A 21,488-nucleotide genomic window follows, 5' to 3' on the forward strand; every position below is an offset into this window, starting at 1 on the left:
ACCTGGAGTAAAGCATCTGCCAACTCCTGGACAGTCTGTGGTGCAACGTGATGTTGGTGAATGGTGCGAGACATGATGTCCCAGATGTGTTCAATCGGATTCAGGTCTCGGGAACGGGCGGGCCAGTCCAAAGCTTCAATGCCTTCATCTTGCAGGAACTGCTGACACACTCCAGCCACATGAGGTCTGGCATTGTCCTGCATTAGGAGGAACCCAGGGCCAACCGCAACAGAATATGGTCTCACAAGGGGTCTGAGGATTTCATCTCGGTACCTAATCGCAGTCAGGCTACCTCTGGCGAGCACATGGAGGGCTGTGCGGCCCTCCAAAGAAATTCTACCCCACACCATTACTGACGCACTGCCAAACCGGTCATGCTGAAGGATGCTGCAGGCAGCAGATCGCTCTCCATGGCGTCTGCAGACTCTGTCATTTTGGTCACATGTGCTCAGTGTGAACCTGCTTTCATCTGTGAAGAGCAGCACCAGTGGCGAATTTACCAATCCTGGTGTTCTGTGGCAAATGCCAAGCATCCTGCATGGTGTTGGGCTGTGAGTACAACCCCCATATGTGGATGTCGGGCACTCAGACTATCCTCACGGAGTCGGTTTCTAACTATTTGTGCAGACACATGCACATTTGTGGCCTGCTGGAGGTCATTTTGCAGGGCTCTGGCAGTGCTCCTCCTGTTCCTCCTTGCACAAAGGTTGAGGTTGCGGTCCTGCTGCTGGGTTTTTGCCCTCCTACAGCCCCCTCCACGTCTCCTGGTGTACTGGCCTGTCTCCTGGTAGTGTCTCCAGCCTCTGGACACTACACTGACAGACACAGCAAACCTTCTTACCACAGCTCACATTAATGTGCCATCCTGGATGAGCTGCACTACCTCAGCCACTTATGTGGGTTGTAGAGTCCGTCTCATACTACCACAAATGAAAAAGCACAGCCAACATTCAAAAGTGACCAAAACATCAGCCATAAAGCATTGGTACTTGGATGTGGACTGTGATCCTCACCTGCAGAACCACTTCTTTATTGAGTGTGTCTTGATGATTGCCAATAATTTCCATCTGTTGTCTATTCCATTTGCACAACAGCATGTGAAATTGATTGTCAAACAGTGTTGCTTCCTAAGTGGACAGTTTGATTTCACAAAAGTTTGATTTACTTGGAGTTATATTCTGTTTAAGTCTTCCCTTTATTTTTTTGAGCAGTGTATATAGTAACACTTGTAAAAATCTCTTCTCACAGACAAGCCATTAGACAAGAAAGTCAAGAGGTAAAATATCAAAAGAGTTCGTCATAAACAGAAGGGCAGCACAAAGGAGAAAATCATTTGTGATAGCATGTATAAAACTTGCAATTCTGTTTTTTTTTTTTTGCAGTGTTTATTGTCAAGTATAAATAATTGGATATTTTTATTTTACCGGTTATTACAGATGTGGTGTTACCAGATTTGCTTCTTTGTTTTTTTTTTATAAGAATAGATTAAAAAACTTTATATAGAAAAATGACATTTTTTTCGTAGATTTTTAATACTTTTTTTTATATATAATTTTTTACAATATTTAATAGTCCCATGGGTAGACTTGAACATATGATGCAATGATTGTGTAGATAAAACTAATTTAGTGCAAAGCATTACATAGTCTGTCAGTAGATACCAACAGGTAGGCTCAGACTGGCTCACAGGGGAACAAGTGAATCCCCCATGGGTCCCTGTGCAAGCATGGGTTCCCAACCTCCTTATATGAGTAGTGGTTGGAACATAACATGTGATTCACTATGTACAGACAACTCATCTTTTATCAAACTATGAAACTTATTATTAAATAGAAGTATAGGTAATATTGCATGTAGCTGTACAATCGTCCCCCAAAATCGATGTCTCTGGTGGGCCCTGAGCACCCTAGTCCAACACTGCTGACAAGCTGCTGAAAGGGAACTTTTCAGCAGGATTGTGCTGAGTAACCTACAGACAGTGTCAGGTTGGTGCCGTTTTACTGATTAAAATGATACCTTGGTTGATAAAATCTGTCTTGTGGATGTTGTTTAATCTTTATTTTCAGTTTTCACTTAATGATATGCTCGTGCTCTGGGGCGGCCTGTGGGGGGTCTCTATGTGGTGCTCTGCTTACATAGTCATCTGCATGGCTTATGACAGGTCACTGATCTCTCAGTGACCTGTTCCCTATTTTACATACTGAATATAATATTTATTGGAGAAAAAAAATCACATTCAGCAAGCAGGTGCGCCTGCGATGCAGCATGATTGCATGCATAGTATGCATTTAATTATTTTATTTGCTGATATAAATATATTCAGAAAAAAAAATTCTCTCTCAAAATGGTGCCTGTGCAGTAGCATCTATTGGCAATCTGATAGATGCTACTGCACAGGCGCAGCCGGCGCCATCTTCCTAGAGAAAAAATTGTCTCCACCAATATGGCGCTGGGAGCGTTGGCACAGTAGCATCTATCGGCCAACTGTCAGATTGCTGATAGATGCTACTGCGCAGGTGCGGCCAGTGCCATCTTGGTGGATACAATTTTTTTTTTCTCAAGCAAGATGGCGCTGGAGGCATCTGCGCAGTAGCATCTTTTGGATTGCCAATAGATGCTACTGCACAAGCGCATCCGGCACCATTTTGAGAAAGAATTTTTGTTTTTTTGAATAAATTTATATCAGCAAATAAAATAATTAAATGCACATTATACATGCGATCATGCTGTAGCGCAGGCACTGCCACCGCCACCTGCCTACTGAATGTGATTTTTTCTCAATACAGTGGGGGGAAAAAGTATTTGATCCCTTGTTGATTTTGTAAGTTTGCCCACTGACAAAGACATGAGCAGTCAGGGCTGCCACTAGAAATTTCGGGGCCCCATACTGGCAACATTTTCGGGGCCCCCTTGAGACTCCGCCCAGGCTCCACCCCAGCCCCGCCTCCAGGCTCCACCCCTCGAGCTGTCCACAGTCCCACCGCTCTCTCTTGGAAAAACTCCACTTCTCACCTATCACACATTAACAGTTCCCATCACCAGATCACACATATAGCCAGCAGCTTTTGTTTTGGCCAAAAGATTTTTTAAGCCGCCACCATAACACGGTAGACACTTTTGGCCGGGCCCTACTCTACTGTAACCTATTAAATATTTGTTAAAATATGCAATACAATTTAGGTATATTTTTATTTATTTTTCAATTTTTAAAATGACCAATAATATCACATACAAGGAACAAATACCGCTACACCATGACCAGATGACATATTACCACCACAGTGATCGAATAATATCCCATACAAGGAATAAATACCACAACACCATATCCAGACCACATATTACCACCACATAGTGACTGAATACTACAATTCTGATCAGCAATTAAAAAAAAGCACCATACTATCACCATAAGTGCCTTTATACACAGGAGATCTGTACTTAGTATGCAGTGTCTGTGTACAGATAATACAGTGATCACTAGTGAAATTACACACAGGAGCTCTGTATATAGTATGCAGTGTATAGTGTCAGTGTATAGGTAACACACTGACTCACCAGTGACATCTCTAGGTGAAGTCCTTCATCTTTCATCCAGCACAGACCGCCATCATTTCATCCAGCCAGGACTTGTCTCTGCAGGAAATAACACAGTTATCTCGAGCTCCGCTTGTAGAATACATTACTTAATTTTTCACAACTTCTACATTACACCACATGAAGAAAAAGAGGCAACATAGTATCACTCTATACAGTAACAGGACCGCCCCCTCATTTAAAAACAGTATACTCAAAAAATAAATACATCACTGCAGTAATAATATCCCTAAATTAGCCACTATGGTAATAATATTCCCCATCCTGGCCACTGTGTGTCTCATTCCTGGCGTCAGCCATATGTTCTCCCATCCTGCCCTCATGAGTATCCATTCTGCCCCATATGATCTCCCCATCCTGCCCCATATGATCACCCCATGTGATCTCTCCATCCGGTCCCATCTGTCTCCATCATATCCATCCTGCCCCATGATCCTGCACGATTTGTCTCCAATTCTGCCCCCAGTGTCTCCAATCATGCCCCATGTCTCCATTCTGCCCCCTATGTCTCCAACCATGCCCCCGTGTCTGCAATCCTGCCACTTGTCTCCAATTATGCCCCCTGTGTCTCCATTCTGCGCCATCTGTCTCCAATCCTCCCCCATCTGTCTCCAGTCATGCCCCCATGTCTTTCATCCTGCCCCGTGTCTCCAATCATGCCCCGTATCTCCATTCTGCCCCGTGTCTCGCATTCTGCCCCAATGTCCAGCATTCTGCCCCCGGGTCTCACAGTCTGCCCCTGTGTCCAGCATTCTGCCCCTGTCACTGTGTCCAGCATTCTGCCCCTGTCACTGTGTCCAGCATTCTGCCCCTGTCACTGTGTCCAGCATTCTGCCCCTGTCACTGTGTCCAGCATTCTGCCCCTGTCACTGTGTCCAGCATTCTGCCCCAGTGTCCAGCATTCTGCCCCAGTGTCCAGCATTCTGCCCCAGGGTCTCACAGTCTGCCCCTGTGTCCAGCATTCTGCCCCTGTCACTGTGTGTCCAGCATTCTGCCCCTGTCACTGTGTGTCCAGCATTCTGCCCCTGTCACTGTGTGTCCAGCATTCTGCCCCTGTCATTGTGTGTCCAGCATTCTGCTCCTGTCACTGTGTCCAGCATTCTGCCCCTGTCACTGTGTCCAGCATTCTGCCCGTCACTGTGTGTCCAGCATTCTGCCCCTGTCACTGGGTGTCCAGCATTCTGCCCCTGTCACTGTGTGTCCAGCATTCTGCCCCTGTCTCTGTGTGTCCAGCATTCTGCCCCTGTCACTGTGTGTCCAGCATTCTGCCCCTGTCACTGTGTGTCCAGCATTCTGCCCCACTGTGTGTCCAGCATTCTGCCCCACTGTGTCCAGCATTCTGCCCCACTGTGTCCAGCATTCTGCCCTACCGTGTCCAGCATTCTGTCCCACTGTGTCCAGCATTCTGCCCCTGTCACTGTGTGTCCAGCATTCTGCCCCTGTCACTGTGTGTCCAGCATTCTGCCCCACTGTGTCCAGCATTCTGCCCCACTGTGTGTCCAGCATTCTGTCCCACTGTGTGTCCAGCATTCTGCCCCACTGTGTGTCCAGCATTCTGCCCCACTGTGTGTCCAGCATTCTGCCCCACTGTGTGTCCAGCATTTCTGCCCCACTGTGTGTCCAGCATTTCTGCCCCTGTGTGTCCAGCATTCTGCCCCCCAGTCCCCCCTGGATCGCCGCTCTCAAAGAAAAAAAAAAGACACGAGTTCTTTCCTGGCCATGCTCCTGCGCCGGGCGAAGATCCCTCCAGGCTCCACACAGACGCACTCGCCGGGCACGGCGGCTGACAATGACGTCAGACGCCGGCGAGTGCGCACTGCGGCCCTATTCAGCTGCCAGCCTCAGACTGGCTGGCGGCTGTTAACTATTGACGTGCGGGCGCAGGCCCGCACGTCAATAGTGTGCCGCAGCGCCTGCAGGGGGGGCCCGGTGAGCAGATGAGACGGGGCCCGATGCGGGCCCCCTCTGCTCACCGGGCCCCATACGCCAGTCACGGCTGTAATGCCCTGATGGCGGCCCTGTGAGCAGTCTATAATTTTAAGGATAGGTTAATTTTAACATTGAGAGATAGAATATCAAAAATAAAATCCAGAAAATCGCACTGTATAAATTATATCAATTTATTTGCATTTTGCAGGAGGAAATAAGTATTTGATCTCCTACCAACCATTAACCCCTTTCTGACATTAGACGTACTATCCCGTCGATGTTGCATGGTCCTGTATGACCACCGACGGGATAGTACATCATCACCGATCGACCGCGCTCTGGGGGTGAGTGCGGCCGGGTGTCAGCTGATTATCACAGCTAATATCCGATACTATGTGCCAGGAGAAGTCAGGGACCGCTCCTGGCACATTGACTCCTTCATGACCCAGCCTATTTTGACCTTAATGACCTGGCCGTTTTTTGCAATTCTGACCAGTGTCCCTTTATGAGGAAATAACTCGGGAACGCTTCAACGGATCCTAACGGTTGTGAGATTGTTTTTTCGTGACATATTGGGCTTCATGTTAGTGGTAAATTTAGGTCAATAATTTTTGCATTTATTTGTGAAAAAAATGGAAATTTGGCAAAAATTTAGAAAATTTCACAATTTTCAATTTTTATTCTGTTAAACCAGAGAGTTATGTGACACAAAATAGTTAATAAATAACATTTCCTACATGTCTACTTTACATCAGCACAATTTTGGAAACAAAATTTTTTTTTGCTATGAAGTTATAAGGGCTAAAATTTGACCAGCGATTTGTCATTTTTACAACGAAATTTACAAAACCATTTTTTAGGGACCACCTCACATTTGAAGTCAGTTTGAGGGGTCTGTATGGCCAAAAAAAAACAAAAGTGACACCATTCTAAAAACTGCACCCCTCAAGGTACTAAAAACCACATTCAAGAAGTTTATTAACCCTTCAGGTACTTCACAGCAGCAGAAGCAACATGGAAGGAAAAAATGAACATTAAACTTTTTAGTCACAAAAATGATGTTTTAGCAACAATTTTTTTATTTTCCCAAGGGTAAAAATAGAAATTGGAACCCAAACGTTATTGTACAATTTGTCCTGAGTACGCCGCTACCTCATATGTGGGTGGAAACCACTGTCTGGGCGCATGACAGGGCTCGGAAGGGAAGTAGCACCATTTGACTTTTTCAATGAAAAATTGGCTCCAATCTTTAGCGGACACCATGTCGCGTTTGGAGAGCCCCTGCCCTAAACATTGGAGCTCCCCAACATGTGACCCCATTTTGGAAACTAGAATCCCCCCAAGGAGCTTATCTAGATGCATAGTGAGCACTTTGAACCCCCAGGTGCTTCACAAATTGATCCATAAAAATGAAAAAGTACTTTTTTTCACAAAAAATTTCTTTTAGCCTCAATTTTTTCATTTTCACATAGGCAACAGGATAAAATGGATCCTAAAATGTGTTGGACAATTTCTCCTGAGTACACCGATACCTCATATGTGGTCACAAACCACTGTTTGTGCACACGGCAAGGCTCAGAAGGGAAGGAGCGCTATTTGACTTTTGAATGAAAAATTAGCTCCAATCATTAACGGACACCATGTCGCGTTTGGAGAGCCCCTGTGTGCCTAAACATTGGAGCTCCCCCACATGGGACCCCATTTTAGAAACTGGACCACCCATGGAACTTATCTAGATGCATAGTGAGCACTTTGAACCCCCAGGTGCTTCACAAATTGATCCGTAAAAATGAAAAAGTACTTTTTTTTCACACAAAATTTCATTTAGCCTAAATTTGTTCATTTCCACATGGGCAACAGGATAAAATGGATCCTAAAATTTATTGGGCAATTTCTCCTGTGTACACTGATACCCAATATGTGGGGGGAACCACTGTTTGGGCGCACGTCGGGGCTCGGAAGGGAAGAAGTGTCTTTTGAAATGCAGACTATGATGGAATGGTCTGCGGGCGTCACGTTGCGTTTGCAGAGCCCCTGATGTGCCTAAACAGTAGAAACCCCCCACAAGTGACCCCATTTTGGAAATTAGACCCCCCAAGGAACTTATCTAGATACGTGGTGAGAACTTTGAACCCCCAAGTGCTTCACAGAAGTTTACAACGCAGAGCCGTGAAAATAAAAAAATCATTTTTCTTTCCTCAAAAATGATGTTTTAGCAAGCAATTTTTTTATTTTCACAAGGGTAACAGGAGAAATTGGACCACAATATTTGTTGCCCAGTTTGTCCAGAGTACGCTCATACCCCATATGTGGGGGTAAACCACTGATTGGACACACGTCGGGGCTTGGAAGGGAAGTAGTGACGTTTGTAAATGCAGACTTTGATGGAATGGTCTGCGGGCGTCACGTTGCATTTGCAGAGCCCCTGATGTGCCTAAACAGTAGAAAACCCCCAAAAGTGACCCCATTTTGGAAATAAGATCCCCTAAGGAACTTATCTAGATATGTGGTGAGCACTTTGAACCCCCAGGTGCTTCACAGAAGTTTACAACGCAGAGCCGTGAAAATAAAAAATCATTTTTCTTTCCTCAAAAATGATGGTTTAGCAACCAATTTTTTATTTTCACAAGGGTAACAGGAGAAATTGGACCCCAACAGTTGTTGCCCATTTTGTCCTGAGTACGCTGGTACACCATATGTGGGGTAAACCACTGTTTGGGTGCACGTCAGGGCTCGTAAGGGAGGGAGCACCATTTGACTTTTTGAACGCAAGATTGGCTGGAATCAATGGTGGTGCCATGTTGCGTTTGGAGACCCCTGATGTGCCTAAACAGTGGAAACCCCTCAATTCTAACTTCAACACTAACCCCAACACACCCCTAACCCTAATCCCAACTGTAGCCATAACCCTAATCACAACCCTAACCCCAACACGCCCCTAACCACAACCCTAAAGCCAACACACCCGTAACCCCAATCCCAACACTAATCCTAACCCTAATCCCAACCATAACCCTAATCCCAACCCTAACCACAACTTTAACCCCAACACACCCCTAACCCTAACCATAACCCTAACCACAAGCCTAATCTTAACCCTATTTCCAACACTAGCCCTAATTCCAACCCTAACCCTAAGGCTAAGTGCCCACCTTGCGGATTTGTGTGAGATTTTTCTGCCCGATTTTTGAAAAATCTGCAGGTAAAAGGCACTGCGTTTTACCTGTGGATTTACCGTGGATTTCCAGTGTTTTTTGTGCGGATTTCACCTGTGGATTCCTATTGAGGAACAGCTGTAAAACACTGCGGAATCCGCACAAAGAATTGACATGCTGCGGAAAATACAACGCAGCGTTTCCGCCCGGTATTTTCTGCACCATGGGCACAGCGGATTTTGTTTTCCAAAGGTTTACGTGGTACTGTAAACCTGATGGAAAACTGCTACGTATCCACGGCCAATCCGCTGCGGATCCACGGCCAATCCGCTGCGGATCCGCAGCCAAATCTGCACCGTGTGCACATAGCCTAATTCTAACCCTAGCCCTAACCCTAACTCTAAACCCTAACCCTAGTCCTAAACTTAACCCTAGCCCTATCCCTAGTTCTAACCCTGGTGGAAAAAAAAATATTTCTTTATTTTATTATTGTCCCTACCTATGGGGGTGATAAAGGGGAGGGGGGGTAATTTACTCTTTTTTATTTTGATCACTGTGATAGGTTTTATCACAGTGATCAAAATATACCTGGAACGAATCTGCCGGCCGGCAGATTCGGTGGGCGCACTGCACATGCGCCCGCCATTTTGGAAGATGGCGGCGCCCATGGAGAAGACAGATGGTCACCGGGAGGCTAGGTAAGTATGAGGGGGGATTAGAGCACGGGGGGGATCGGAGCACGGGGGATGGGATCAGAGCATGGGGGAGCTGATAGGAGGACGGGGGAGCAGACAGGATGACAGAGGGGAGCGGAGCACAGGACGGAGGATTGGGGAGGAGTTTGGTGGCGGTGGGGGGGAAGATCAGGGTTTCCAGCCATGGCCGATGATATTGCAGCATCGGCCATGGCTGGATTGTAATATTTCACCAGTTTTCATAGGTGAAATATTACAAATCGCTCTGATTGGCAGTTTCACTTTCAACAGCCAATCAGAGTGATCATAGCCACGTGGGGGTGAAGCCACCCCCCCTGGGCTGAAGTACCACTCCCCCTGTCCCTGCAGATTGGGTGAAATTGGAGTTAACCCTTTCACCCGATCTGCAGCGTCGTGATCCCTCCATGACGCCACATAGGTGTCACAGGTCGGATTGGCACCGACTTTCATGATACCTACGTGGCGTCAAAGGTCGGGAAGGGGTTAACCCCCGGTACACTGTGATCAAACATGATCGCAGCGTTCCGGTGGCATAGGGAAGCATCGCGCAGGGAGGGGGCTCCCTGCGTGCTTCCCTGAGACCCTCGGAACAACGCAATGTGATTGCATTGTTCCGAGAGTCTCCTACGTTCTCCCTGCAGCCCCGGATCCAAGATGGCCGCAGGAGTCCTTCAGGGTGCTGCAGGGAGGTGGCTTGCGAGCGCCTGCTGAGAGCAGGAGCCAGCATGCCTCCAGCATTGCCTGTCAGATTGCTGATCTGACACAGTGCTGTGCAAAGTGTCAGATCAACAATCTGGCACTATACAGTGATGTCCCACCCTGGGAAAATATATAAAAAAAATCACACTGTGTAAAAATATTTAAAAAAAAAAAATCCTAACTAAAGAAAAAATAAATAAATATTGTTCCAATAAATACATTTCTTTATGTAAATAAAAAAAACAATAAAAGTACCCCTGTCACATGACCCCCGTCACATGACCAGGGGAGCCCACAGTGTCTGAACAGCCCGGGGCCCTGGCTACCCTTAATCCACCCCTGCCGCCGAACAAAAAGTGGAATAACACGCGATCAAAAAGACGGATATAAATAAACATGGTACCGCTGAAAACGTTGTCTTGTCCTGCAAAAAATGAGCCGCCATACAGCATCATCAGCAAAAATAAAAGTTATAGGCCTCAGAATAAAACGATGCAAAAATAATTATTTTTAGATAAAATAGTGTATATTGTACAAAAGCACCAAAACATAAAAAATGATATAAATAAGATATCGCTGTAATCGTACTAACCCGAACAATAAAACTGCTTCATCAATTTTACCAAACGCGGAACGGTATAAACGCCCCCCCCCAATAGAAATTCACAAATTGCTGGTTTCTGTTCATTCTACCTAACAAAAATCAGAATAGAAAGCGATCAAAAAATGTCATGTGCTCGATAATAGTACCAATAAAAACATCAACTTGTCTAGCAAAAAACAAGACCTCACAAGACTCTGTGGACCAAAATATGAAAAAAATATAGCTCTCAAAATGTGGTGACGTAAAAACTATTTTTTGCAATAAAAAGCGTCTTTTAGTGTGCTACAGCTGCCAAACATAAATACCCGCTATAAAAACCTGCTATAAATAGAAAATCAAACCCCCTTTATCACCGCCTTAGTTAGAGAAAAATAATAAAATAAAAAAAATGTATTTATTTCCATTTTCCCATTAAGGTAAGGGTTGGTGCTAAAGGTAGGATTACAGTTGGGGCTAAAGTTAGGGTTGGGGATAAAGTTAGGGTTAGGGTTGGGGCTAAAGTTAGGGTTAGGGTTGGAGCTAACATTAGTGTTAGGGTTGGTGCTAGAGTTGGGGTTAGGGTTCGGATTAGGCTAGGTTCACATTTGTGTAGTACAGTCCGTCTAGCGCATACGCTAACGGACTGCATTAACGCAATGTCTAAAAAGGGATCGCATTTTAGCGATCTCGCTAGCGCAGATGCCCGATCTGCGCTAGCAAGAACGGACCCAAAAATGCTGCAGACAGCGTTCGAGGTCAGTCAGAAAATAACGGAACATCGCTAACGCATGCCAGAAATGGCATGCGTTAGGGATGCGTTACATACATTGCGGTCAATGGGTGCGTTAATGGATCCGTTACATTGCGATAGAGGCGCTATGTAACGGATATCCATCAGCGGACACCCACTAACGCAATGTGAACCTGGCCTTACGTTTACCGTTGGGTCAGGGGTGTGTCAGGGTTAGGGGTGTGGTTAGAGTTATGGTTAGGGTTGTGATTAGGGTTAGGGGTGTGTTGGTGTTAAGGGTGTGTTGGGGTTGACATTAGGGTTAGGGGTGTGTTCGGTTTAGGGGTATGGTTAGGGTTATGGTTAGGGTTGGGATTAGGGTTAGGGGTGTGTCAGGGTTTGGGGTGTGGTTTGGGTTGGGATTAGGGTTAAGGGTGTGTTGGGGTTAGAGATGGAGTTAGAATTGATGGGTTTCCACTGTTTAGGCACATCAGGGGCTCTACAAACGCAACGTGATGCCCACAGACCATTCCATCAAAGTCTGCATTCCAAAAAGCCACTTCTTCCCTTCCGAGCCCCGACGTGTGCCCAAACAGTTTTCTCCCACATATGGGGTATCAGCGTACTCAGCACAAATTGGACAACAACTTTTAGGGTCCAATTTCTACTGTTATCCTTTGGAAAATACAAAACTGGGGGCTAAAAATCATTTTTGTGGAAAAAAAAGATTTTTTATTTTCACGGCTCTGCATTATAAACTTTATTGAAAAACTTGAGGGTTCAAAGTTCTCAAAACACATTTAGATAAGTTCCTTTGGGGGTCTAGTTTAAAATATGGGGTCACTTGTGGGGGGTTTCTACTGTTTAGGTACATCATGGGCTCTGCAAATGCAACGTGACACCCCCAGACCATTCCATCAAAGTCTGCATTCCAAAACAGCGCCCCTTCACTTCTGAGCTCTGCCATGCACCCAAATGGTGGTTTCCCCTCACATATAGGGTATCAGCGTACTCAGGACAAATTGAACAACAACTTTTGGGGTCCAATTTCTCCAGATACCCTTGGGAAAATAAAAAATTGGGGGCGAAAAGATCATTTTTGTGAGGAAAAAATGATTTTTTAATTTCACAGCTCTATATTATAAACTTTAGTGAAATAACTACACACCACACATCTAGATAAGTTCCTTAGGTGGTCTAGATTCCAAAATGGGGTCACTTGTGGGGGGTTTCCACTGTTTAGGCACATCTGGGGCTCTCCAAATGCGACATGGCGTCTAATCTCAATTCCAGCCAATTCTGCGTTGAAAAAGTCAAACGGCGCTCCTTCCCTTCCAAGCTCTGCCATGTGCTCAAACAGTGGTTTATCCCCACATATGGGGTATCAGCGTACTCAGGACAAATTGTACAAGAACTTTTGGGGTCCAATTTCTCCTGTTACTCTTGGTAACATAAAACAAATTGGATCTGAATTCATTTTGTTGTGAAAAAAAATTAAATGTTCATTTTTTTTAAACATTCCAAAAATTCCTGTGAAGCACCTGAAGGGTTAATAAACTTCTTAAATGTGGTTTTGAGCACCTTGAGGGGTTGCGTTTTTAGAATGGTGTCACTTTTTGGTATTTTCTATTATATAGACCCCTCAAAGTGACTTCAAATGTGATGTGGTCCCTAAAAGAAATGGTGTTGTAAAAATTAGAAATCGCTGGTCAATTTTTCACCCTTATAACTCCCTAACAAAAAGAAATTTTGATTCCAAAATTGTGCTGATGTAAAGTAGACATGTGGGAAATGTTATTTATTAAGTATTTTTTGTAATAGATTAAAGGGCATGAAAATTCAAAGTTGGAAAATTGCGAAATTTTCAAAATTTTAGCCAAATTTCTTTTTTTTTCACAAATAAATGCAAAGTAATATCAAAGAAATTTTACCACTATCGTGAAGTACAATATGTCCCGAGAAAACCATGTCAGAATCACCGGGATCCATTGACGCGTTCCAGAGTTATAACCTCATAAAGGGATAGTGGTCAGAATTGTAAAAATTGGCCCGGTCATTAACGTTCAAGCCACCCTTGGGGGTAAAGGGGTTAAGCGTTCTGGCTCCTAGAGACCAGTTAGATGCTCCAAATCAACTTGTTTCCTGCATTTAAGACAGATGTCTTACATAGTCACCTTTATAAAAGACTCTTGTCCACAGACTCAATCAGTCAGACTCTAACCTCTACAATATGGGCAAGACAAAAGAGCTTTCTATGGATGTTAGGGACAAGATCATAAACCTGCACAAAACTGGAATGGGCTACAAACCATTAGTAAGACGCTGGGTGAGAAGGAGACAACTGTTGGTGCAATAGTAAGAAAATGGAAGAAATACAAAATGACTGTCAATCAACATCGATGTGGGGCACCATGCAAAAGCTCCCCTCGTGGGGTATCCTTGATCATGAGGAAGGTGAGAGATCAGCCTAAAACTACATGGAGGGGAACTTGTTAATGATCTCAAGGCAGCTCGGACCACAGTCACCAAGAAAACCACTGGTAACACATTACGCCATAAAGGTTTAAAATCCCGCAGTGCCCGCAAGGTCCCCCAGCTCAAAAAGGCACATGTGCAGGCCCATCTCAAGTTTGCTAATGAACACCTGGATAATTCTGTGAGTGATTGGGAGAAGGTGCTGTGATAAGATGAGACAAAAATTGAGGTCTTTGGCATTAACTGAACTCGCCATGTTTGCAGGAAGAGAACTGCTGCCTATGACCCAAAGAGCACTGTCCCCACTGTCAAGGTGGTGAAAACATTATGTTTTGGGGGTGTTTCTCTGCTGAGGGCACAGGACTACTTGACCGCGTCAATGGGAGAATGGATGGGGCCATGTACCATAAAATCCTGAGTGACAACCTCCTTCACTCCGCCAGGACATTAAAAATGGGTCGCGGCTGGGTCTTCCAGCAAGACAATGACCCAAAACATACAGCCAAAGCAACAAAGCACAGGCTCAAAAAGAAGCACATTAAAGTCATGGAGTGGCCTAGCCAATCTCCAGACCTTAATCCAACAGAAAACTTATGGAGGGAGTTGAAGCTCCGAGTTGCCAAGCGACTGCTTCAAAATCTTAATGATTTAGAGATGATCTGCAAAGAGTAGTAGACCAAAATTTCTCCTGACATGTTTGCAAACCTCATCATCAACTACAAAAAATATCTGACTGTTGTGCTTGCGAACAAGGGTTTTGCCACTAAGTATTAAGTCTTGTTTGCCAGAGGGATCAAATACTGACATCTCACTTTAAAATGCAAATAAATTTATATAATTTATACAGTGTGATTTTCTGGATTTTACTTTTGATATTCTATCTCTCAATGTTAAAATTAACCTACCCTGAAAAAATTATAGACTGTTCATATCTTTGTCAGTGGGCAAATTTACAAAATCAGCAAGGGATCAAATACTTATTTCCCCTACTGTATTATATTCAGTATGTAAAATAGGCAGCAGGTCAATGAGAGATCAGTAACCTGTCATAAGCCATCAGTATGAATAGCTAAGCAGAGCACCACATAAAGCCCCAACCACAGACCCGCCCCAAAGTACGAGAATATCATTAACTGAAAACTAAAAATAAAGATTAAACAACAATCACAAGATGGATTTCATCAACCAATGTATCATTTTAATCAGCATAACGGCGCCAACCTGACAGTGTCTGTAGGTTACTCAGCAAAATCCTGTTGACAGGTTCCCTTTAAAAGATCAAGCAGCTTGCAAAATATTTTAGGCTATGTGCCCAGGTTCCGGATTTTTAGCATTTTTTATGCATTTTTGCGACAGTTTTCCACTGTGGAAACACTTAAAAACGCGTATATTAAGCATTCCATTAGTCTAATGCATTCCACAATTTTTGTGCCCATGCTGTGTTTTTTTTCCGCAGCAGCAAGCGGATTTTTTTGGCGAAGGGATACCGGATTTTATCAGGAAAATTCTGCATACTATCCGGAACGTGGGCACATAGCCTAGTGCTTTGATTTGTGGCATACCATAGACCATTGTTAGGTTTCCAGTTGCCTTAACAACCATCAGCTCACCACAGTGAAATCACAGGAAGCTGTAATAATAGGAAGCCGATAATTGCTATGACAATGAGAGACCAAACAATAGTCAGAGATATATGCCTAAAACATTGTGCAAGATGGAGTGACAGAGGGAGTTATCTCCCTCAGTCACACTCCTTACAAGCAATGTTCGCTATTGACCGCGGCATGTAGAAAGTTTATTGAGCGCTGCAAATACTGACAGCGCTCAATTTCCTCAGGTACATCTTTGCAGTTAGGAAACAGTAGCCTTGGGACCATGATCATGGGGTGAGTAGTCACTGCCTTTTACTGACGTCATGGAAAGTGGCACATCTACTTCCATGTAAAAAGACAGTGAGGAGACAGGATTTGATTATTCATTATCAGTTTGTTGAACATAAGGGCTACATGTTAGAACATACCGTAATTTCATACTTTTCAGATAATAAAAAAAAGTATTACACTTAACAGTGCCAAGACAGATATATTCTTAAGATACCTTCAAGACATTTCTCAACACCATTCATTTCCTATCAATTCCACTATCAATGGTCAAGGCCATTTGGGATCTAAAAGATATTGTAAAAGTTAATACATGTTAATTATTACAAAGGGGTGATAAGACATTCTACTGATGCATCCTCTATGAATAAATGTCATAGATTTCAGTTTAAGCACTTAAAGGACTATACCACAGACACTTAGAGGGAAACTCCAAACAAATCATTTAGTACATGGGTAAGTTTTAGACTGAGCAGTAGATTCTTAGGAATGTATTATGCTGAAAGAATATTTACAATATGGTTACTAAATAGTAGCAAAAGATTTACGACATATAGAATAAGATGCATTATTATTACATTGATGTATGTGTAAGATTTCTCTTTTTTTTCCGTTCCCATTTTTTAATTCATTACTTTTTTTAACCCATCCCCAATGGAGCAAATTACTGCATTCAAATTTTTCTAAACTTCTTCCAAGGGCCATAACTTTTTTATTTTTCTGTCGATATAGTCGTATGAGCGTTTGTTGTTTTTGAGGGACAAGTTGTAAGTTTGAATGATATCATTCATTTTACTTTTTAAAATACTCAAAAAGGGGAACAAAATTCCACCATTGTTTTTTCTCTTTTAAAACATTCAATATGTGGTAAAATTGGCACCATGATTCTTCAGGTCAACATGATTACCATACTATCAATCTTGTATAGTTATTTTTGTTTTGCTTTTAATGTGCTAAAAATCTTTTGTAACTTTGTAAAAAAAAATTGTTTTGTGTTGTCTGAGGCCTGTAACTTTTTTTTGTTATTTTTCATTGATGATACACTGTTAGAGTTTTCGTTTTTTTTATGTACGGCAGACTGTAATTTTTATTGGTACCCTTTTGCAGTATATAAAATGTTTGGTGAGTTTTTTAATTACATTTTTTGGGGGGGAGGTGCAGCAACCAAAAAATGGCATTTTGATTTTTTTCTTTGCAAAGTTTAAACCTAAAGGTTAAAAATTTCTATATTTTGATATGTGACAATACTATCCGTGAAAATAACCGACAGGACTCGGGCAAATATTATTCAATGGGAAAATGCAGAAGCGCAATTTTTTTCAATGACCAAATCTGAATGCGAAAACATTTGCAGCATGCACTAGTTTCTTCCGTAAATCGGATGACACTCACCAATTCAAGTCTATGGGTGCACAAAAATAATTTTGTAGATTTTTACAGGTGCATTGCAATTCTGTAACATTACAAACTGTAGCTGGGCATTAAAATTATTAATAGTTGCTTCTATTAAAAACGGACTGCATATGGATGACAAGTAAGAAAAAAATCATCCAAGTTTTCTGGTTGAAACTCTAAGGCTATGTGTACACATTGCGGATTTTGCTGCGGATCCGCAGCTTTTTTCCATGCGGTTTACAGTACCATGTAAACCTATGGAAAACCAAATCCACTGTGCCCATGGTGCGGAAGAAACTGCGCGGAAACGCTGCGTTGTATTTTCTGCAGCATGTCAATTCCGCAGCGGTTTACACCTGCTCCACAATAGGAATCCGCAGGGGTAAAACCGCAGGTGGAATCTGCACAAAACCCGCAGGAATTCTGTGTTTTGCCTGCGGATTTTGCAAAACCCGTGCAGAAAAATCCGCACATGATTCCGCAACGTGTGTACATAGCCTAAATTATTTTTTATACACTCAAATGAACCTTTCTTTAGAAACAGATGCTGACTGCATTATTAATTCAAGGTTGCATTAGTTCAATTAGGAAATATTTTTCTAATGTTCCGTAAAGTCCTAATTAAATAATATAACAATTTCATGCTGGTGATACCATCTTCCTAATTCCACTGTAATATGTTATAAAGCTGCCAGAAAACACTGTATGGTCCTGAAAGTCAGAAAAGTATAAGTGTAAATTCACACAAATACATTTTCTAGTGCAGATTTTGATATATGAAGAATTTTCACAGACTTTGATTTTAATGGTGACATTTCAGTTCATGCTGCTATTGTAATACGCTATGGATTATTAATTTAGTAGCAATGAAGTAGCCCTAGTGGTTTCTTATAAGAGGCTAGCTTTGTACACCAAAAGATATAAGTGGATGTGTTAAAAAATATCCCTGTGCTGAGATAATCCTATAAATGTGCCTCTTTATGTAATGTTATTTGCTGTGTTCGATCATTAAAAACTTCCTTTAATAGTCTTATTAAAAATTCAGTTTTATGGTCTTTAGTTACAGTATATTTGCCCTTTGGCAATTTGTTAATAATCATATGATTACCCTAAACTATTTGAAGATATAAGTGGATGTGTTAAAAAATATCCCTGTGCTGAGATAATCCTATAAATGTGCCTCTTTATGTAATGTTATTTGCTGTGTTCGATCATTAAAAACTTCCTTTAATAGTCTTATTAAAAATTCAGTTTTATGGTCTTTAGTTACAGTATATTTGCCCTTTGGCAATTTGTTAATAATCATACGATTACCCTAAACTATTTGAAGAGCATCAATTGTAAATTCGACCATTCTGAACTGCTCAAGTTCATGGTTGGCACATACCACAGTTCCTTGTCAGGGAAATATTAGTCACTTATGATAAGAGTATAGCAACAAAACAGCAAGGGGCTCACAGGTGCTACGTTCTCATTTTCTTGCTTGTCTGTTTTATCACAGGAGCAAGTGTTTCGGCTGCTTCTCCAGCAGTCTGAGTTAGTCATACATCATGTTAGTGACTTATCAGCTCAATGGTGGCTGGAGCTCCTACATCTCTGAATTGATTTATGATGAGATCAAGGGGCTGAAGAAGTGGCAGAAACACTCGCTCCTGTGATAAAATTGACATGCATAGAAATATGTTAACTGAGAAAGTAGTAGCTGTGAGCCCCTGCTGTTTCAGTTACATATACACTTATTATAAGTGACTTATGATTCCTCCCCTGGCCAGGAGCTGTGGTATTTGTGGACCCTGAAATGGAGTAGCTCTGCATTGTCAGACAAAGAACATAACAGTACATAGCATGAGCCCATTTATAAGATTATCTCAGCACAGGAATATTTCATTTAACACATCAAATTGTGAAACTTATTATTGTTCCAAGATCTACTGATTAAAATGTAACAGCTGTCACACCGGTGAGACATGAATGTGATGTGACAGTGATGTGGTGCAACACCACACACGTCTAATGTGTCTTCACATTTCAACTTTTTTTGTTTCAAAATTCATTGATAATTAAATCTTGATTGGTAATGGCTACTTGGTTTTGAAGGTACAGTGCAGCCATTATCAACCAATTTAACAATGAATTTTTAAGCGGTCCCTTTCAAAAGTGCACATACATGAGATCTATGTGATGTTCTTCCACTGCAAAACTTTGTCACAGTTGTATCTCTACCAATATGTGAAGCCTACCCTATAGCTTGTTTTACGCAATTATGTTTTAAGAAATTTGTTTAGAATCCAATGCAATTGTGCAAAATAACTATAATAATTCAGCAAAATCATTGTGAATCTTCAGTTGCATATGCATTAAATGCAAAGTTTCCTAAACACTAAGAATGTAGCAATGTTTACCATGAGGAAAATAGTATCATTTTGATAATCTGTCACAGGTTATCGCACCTAGGAAGATTAAGATAACATTGCAGAAGTCATTGACTGATGTCACGTTGTGTCAGATTACACTATTTTTTAGCCGTGATATCCTAGTGTTGTGTTATCCATGTGAAGAGAAACTTTGAGACATTAGTTTTAAATTTAAATCTGATCTTTGCGGAGATATGCCCTGTTTTCTATTTTGGATGCATGTGGTCCAAGGGGGCATTTCCGAAAGTTTTTTCTAGGAGCATATAGTCCTCCCTCTCTATGATGCTGCACAATTGCTGCTCACCAGCATCTAAAACTGGTTGAATAGTATAAAGTCGCAGGATATCCCTGATCTCAATGTGACTTGCCTGTGAAATGTGCTCATGTTAGTCTTCTTACAGCATGGTATTGCAAGAACATGGAGATCTTGTAAAATCTCACTGTTCAACTTGTGTCAGATGCTGCCAAGTGTTGATTGGGCAACATCATAGAATTTGACTTGTATAGAATTTATTAACAATTATATTTTTTTGAGTCTCTTAATTTACCTCTGTAAACACTCTACAATTATGTCAAAATTTTATACTAACCATTACAGGCTTTTTCTTGTTTAATTAGTGTTTATTGCTTTGTATTTTTTTTATACTATTATTCACAAACTCATTAAAAGCTGAAGATCAATAACTCAAAACAATGTATGAGTCAGTGGGAAACCAGTATGTGGTGTCTAGACCTATATATTCTGAAAACACCTTCCAGACTGAGAATGAAAAATTGGATAGATACCATAAAACATTTATGGATCATCTACGTGTAGTTTTTGGGTATGTACCATTTCCTTATTTTACAGTGTAACTGGATGTGTAACATAATGCTTATATGCATGTAGATACAGAGTTCTGATATACTGTATATATTTGAGTATAAGCTGAGATTTTCAGCCCATTTTTTTAGGCTGAAAGTGCCCCTCTAGGTTATGCTCGAGTCATTATCCCAGAGGGTCGGCAGGGGAGGGGGAGCAGCAGTAGTGGCGGCTGTCACATCATATTCACCCTCCCGGTGCGGTCTCTGCACGTCCCTGCTTCTCAGATGGTCTGGGTGCTGGCAGCTCTTCCTGTGTTCAGCGGTCACTTGATACCGCTCATTAGTAATGAATATTGACGTGCCTCCACTCCCATAGGTGGAGCGCATATTCATTACTTTAATGAGCGGTACCATGTGACCGCTCAGCACTCGAAGGAGCTGCCGGCACCGAGACCATCTGAGAAGCAGGGTCGTGCAGAGACCATGCTAGGAGGGGGTGAGTATGACGAGGGAGGGTGAGCCATGCGATATTCACCTGTCCCCATTCCACCACCGGGCTCTGTCTTCCGCATCCTCTCACTGTGACACTCAGGCAAGAGGGCGCAATGACGTGTTTAGTGCACGTCCTCTGCCTGAACACTCACTGCAGAGACCCAGAAGACACAGCAGCGTGCGATGGTGGAATGAGGACAGGTGAATATCGCAAGTGCCAGGGGCCTGAGCCAGTGGTGACACCGGCTCCTGGCCGCCATAGGGTGCCGGTGCCCCCACCTGCTCAGGACACCGGCAGCTGGCTCCCAGCGATGAGAGGTGAGTATGTCATTTTTTTTTTTAATCGCCACAGCAGCAGCATATGGGGTTATATTATTATATGGAGCATCTTATGGGGCCATCAACTTTTATGGAGCAGCATATGGGGTTATATTATTCTATGGAGCATCTTATGGGGCCATCAACTTTTATGGAGCACCATATGGGGCATATTATTCTATGGAGCATCTTATGAGGCCATCAACCTTTATGGAGCAGTATATGGGGCATATTATTCTATGGAGCATCTTATGGGGCCATCATTAACCTTTTATACAGCATTATATGGGGTATATTTTAA

The 21,488-nt window shown here is 42.6% G+C and overlaps 1 protein-coding gene across 2 annotated transcripts in view; it reads left to right on the plus strand.

The window, feature by feature from the left end:
• The first annotated feature begins 16,140 nt into the window (after positions 1-16,140).
• The window catches only part of LOC138676115 (chloride anion exchanger-like), a 149,448-nt gene continuing 144,100 nt past the window's right edge, over positions 16,141-21,488 (plus strand). Inside the window, exons 1-2 of one of the 2 annotated variants that reach the window (XM_069765043.1) lie at positions 16,141-16,220; positions 20,244-20,397. In XM_069765043.1, coding sequence (XP_069621144.1) covers positions 20,267-20,397 — 131 coding nt within the window. In that variant the 5' untranslated portion in view covers positions 16,141-16,220; positions 20,244-20,266. The remainder of the gene's footprint in view (positions 16,221-20,243; positions 20,398-21,488) is intronic. The other variant, XM_069765044.1, reaches the window with a different exon arrangement.

The sequence above is a fragment of the Ranitomeya imitator genome, chromosome 4 (genome assembly GCF_032444005.1).
Source record: "Ranitomeya imitator isolate aRanImi1 chromosome 4, aRanImi1.pri, whole genome shotgun sequence".
Lineage (NCBI taxonomy): Eukaryota > Metazoa > Chordata > Amphibia > Anura > Dendrobatidae > Ranitomeya > Ranitomeya imitator.